At 66.9% G+C, this 1,143-nt stretch overlaps 1 protein-coding gene across 1 annotated transcript in view; it reads right to left on the bottom strand.

The window, feature by feature from the left end:
* Nucleotides 1-1,143, bottom strand: part of PLCH2 (phospholipase C eta 2) — a 27,768-nt gene that overhangs the window by 19,942 nt on the left and 6,683 nt on the right. The window contains 1 exon segment of the mRNA XM_011377345.1: nt 28-198. Within this exon segment, the coding sequence (XP_011375647.1) occupies nt 28-198 (171 nt within the window).

The raw sequence follows: 1,143 nt of genomic DNA, 5'->3' as shown, positions 1-1,143 counted from the left end.
GGGACGGGCTCCGGGTGCCTGCGGCACCTTCTGCTCCAGCTCCAGGAAGCGCTGGAGGTCGGCAGCGTCCAGGTGGTCCTTGTGGTCACTGTAGGTCAGCATGAGCAGGTAGAGGTCCCGGCGCGTGGACATCATCTTGTAGAAGGCACAGAACTCCTCGAAGCCCAGAGTGCCCTGCTGGTCGTCCGTGTCCGCCTCCTGCAATGCCTCCGTGTCTCCCTGCGTCCCAGCCTGGGCCACACGTGGTCCTCCAGGCCCACCCCACCCCTCAGTCACCCCCAAACCTCAATCCACCACCCACGTCGTGGCCTCGCGGTTGCTCCCTGGGACCCTCACAGCAGTGACTTCCCGGGCTCCCTCTGTGACTCCCACCAAGGCCGTGGAGTGACCCCTTAACACAGACCTGACCCTGCCCTCCCCCCGTCCAGGTCTTGCAGGGTTAACCTGGCCCTGGCACAGCCCCCCATGTGGGGCAGCGCCCACCCTGGGCTGTGGGTGGTCAGTACGATGTCTGCCCATGGTGAGCAGAGCCCCAGGCCGAAGGCATGCGGGAGGGTCCTGGCTCTGCCCCCCACAGCAGAGATGAGAGGACCCCGGTCTCAGCCACTGTGTTCTTTCTGCAGATGGAGCGGCTCACTCTACACCCCCAGGAACCTCCAGAAGCAAAGCCACCGGGGCCCCAACAAGACCACGGACTCTTCCATGAAGCCGCTGGCTCGGGGAGCACCCTGAGGTGTCAGACCCTGGGGACGCCGAGGGCCAAGGCGCTGCCCTGCTCCCAGGGCCCGGAGCCCAGGGACAGACCAGAGGCCTGAGGTGGGATGTGGCGTGGGCGCCCGGGGATGGGCAAGAACGAGGACCTCGGAAGGTGCAGGAGACAGTTCCCAGCCCGATGGGGGGCTGTGTGACAGCATGATACTCCGGGCTGGGACAGAACGGTCAGCACCATGGACAGCGCCCCTCGTCCGCCCTGCAGGCCCCCTGGGTCGTCTGTCCTTACGTGGCCCCATAGTCTGGGGGGGCCAGGGTGCATGCCAGGTCGTGAGAGCCCCTCTGGACTAGCAGCATCGCCAGTGAGGTGGGTGGCCTCCGCCACCCCTCCGTCCCTGTCCCCGGGGGGAGGAGGGCTCCCAGGAAAGCTGG

Source organism: Pteropus vampyrus, unplaced genomic scaffold (assembly GCF_000151845.1).
Source record: "Pteropus vampyrus isolate Shadow unplaced genomic scaffold, Pvam_2.0 Scaffold309, whole genome shotgun sequence".
Classification (NCBI taxonomy): domain Eukaryota; kingdom Metazoa; phylum Chordata; class Mammalia; order Chiroptera; family Pteropodidae; genus Pteropus; species Pteropus vampyrus.
The sequence above is the reverse complement of the archived record's forward strand: the minus strand, read 5'-3'. Positions and strand labels throughout refer to the sequence as shown.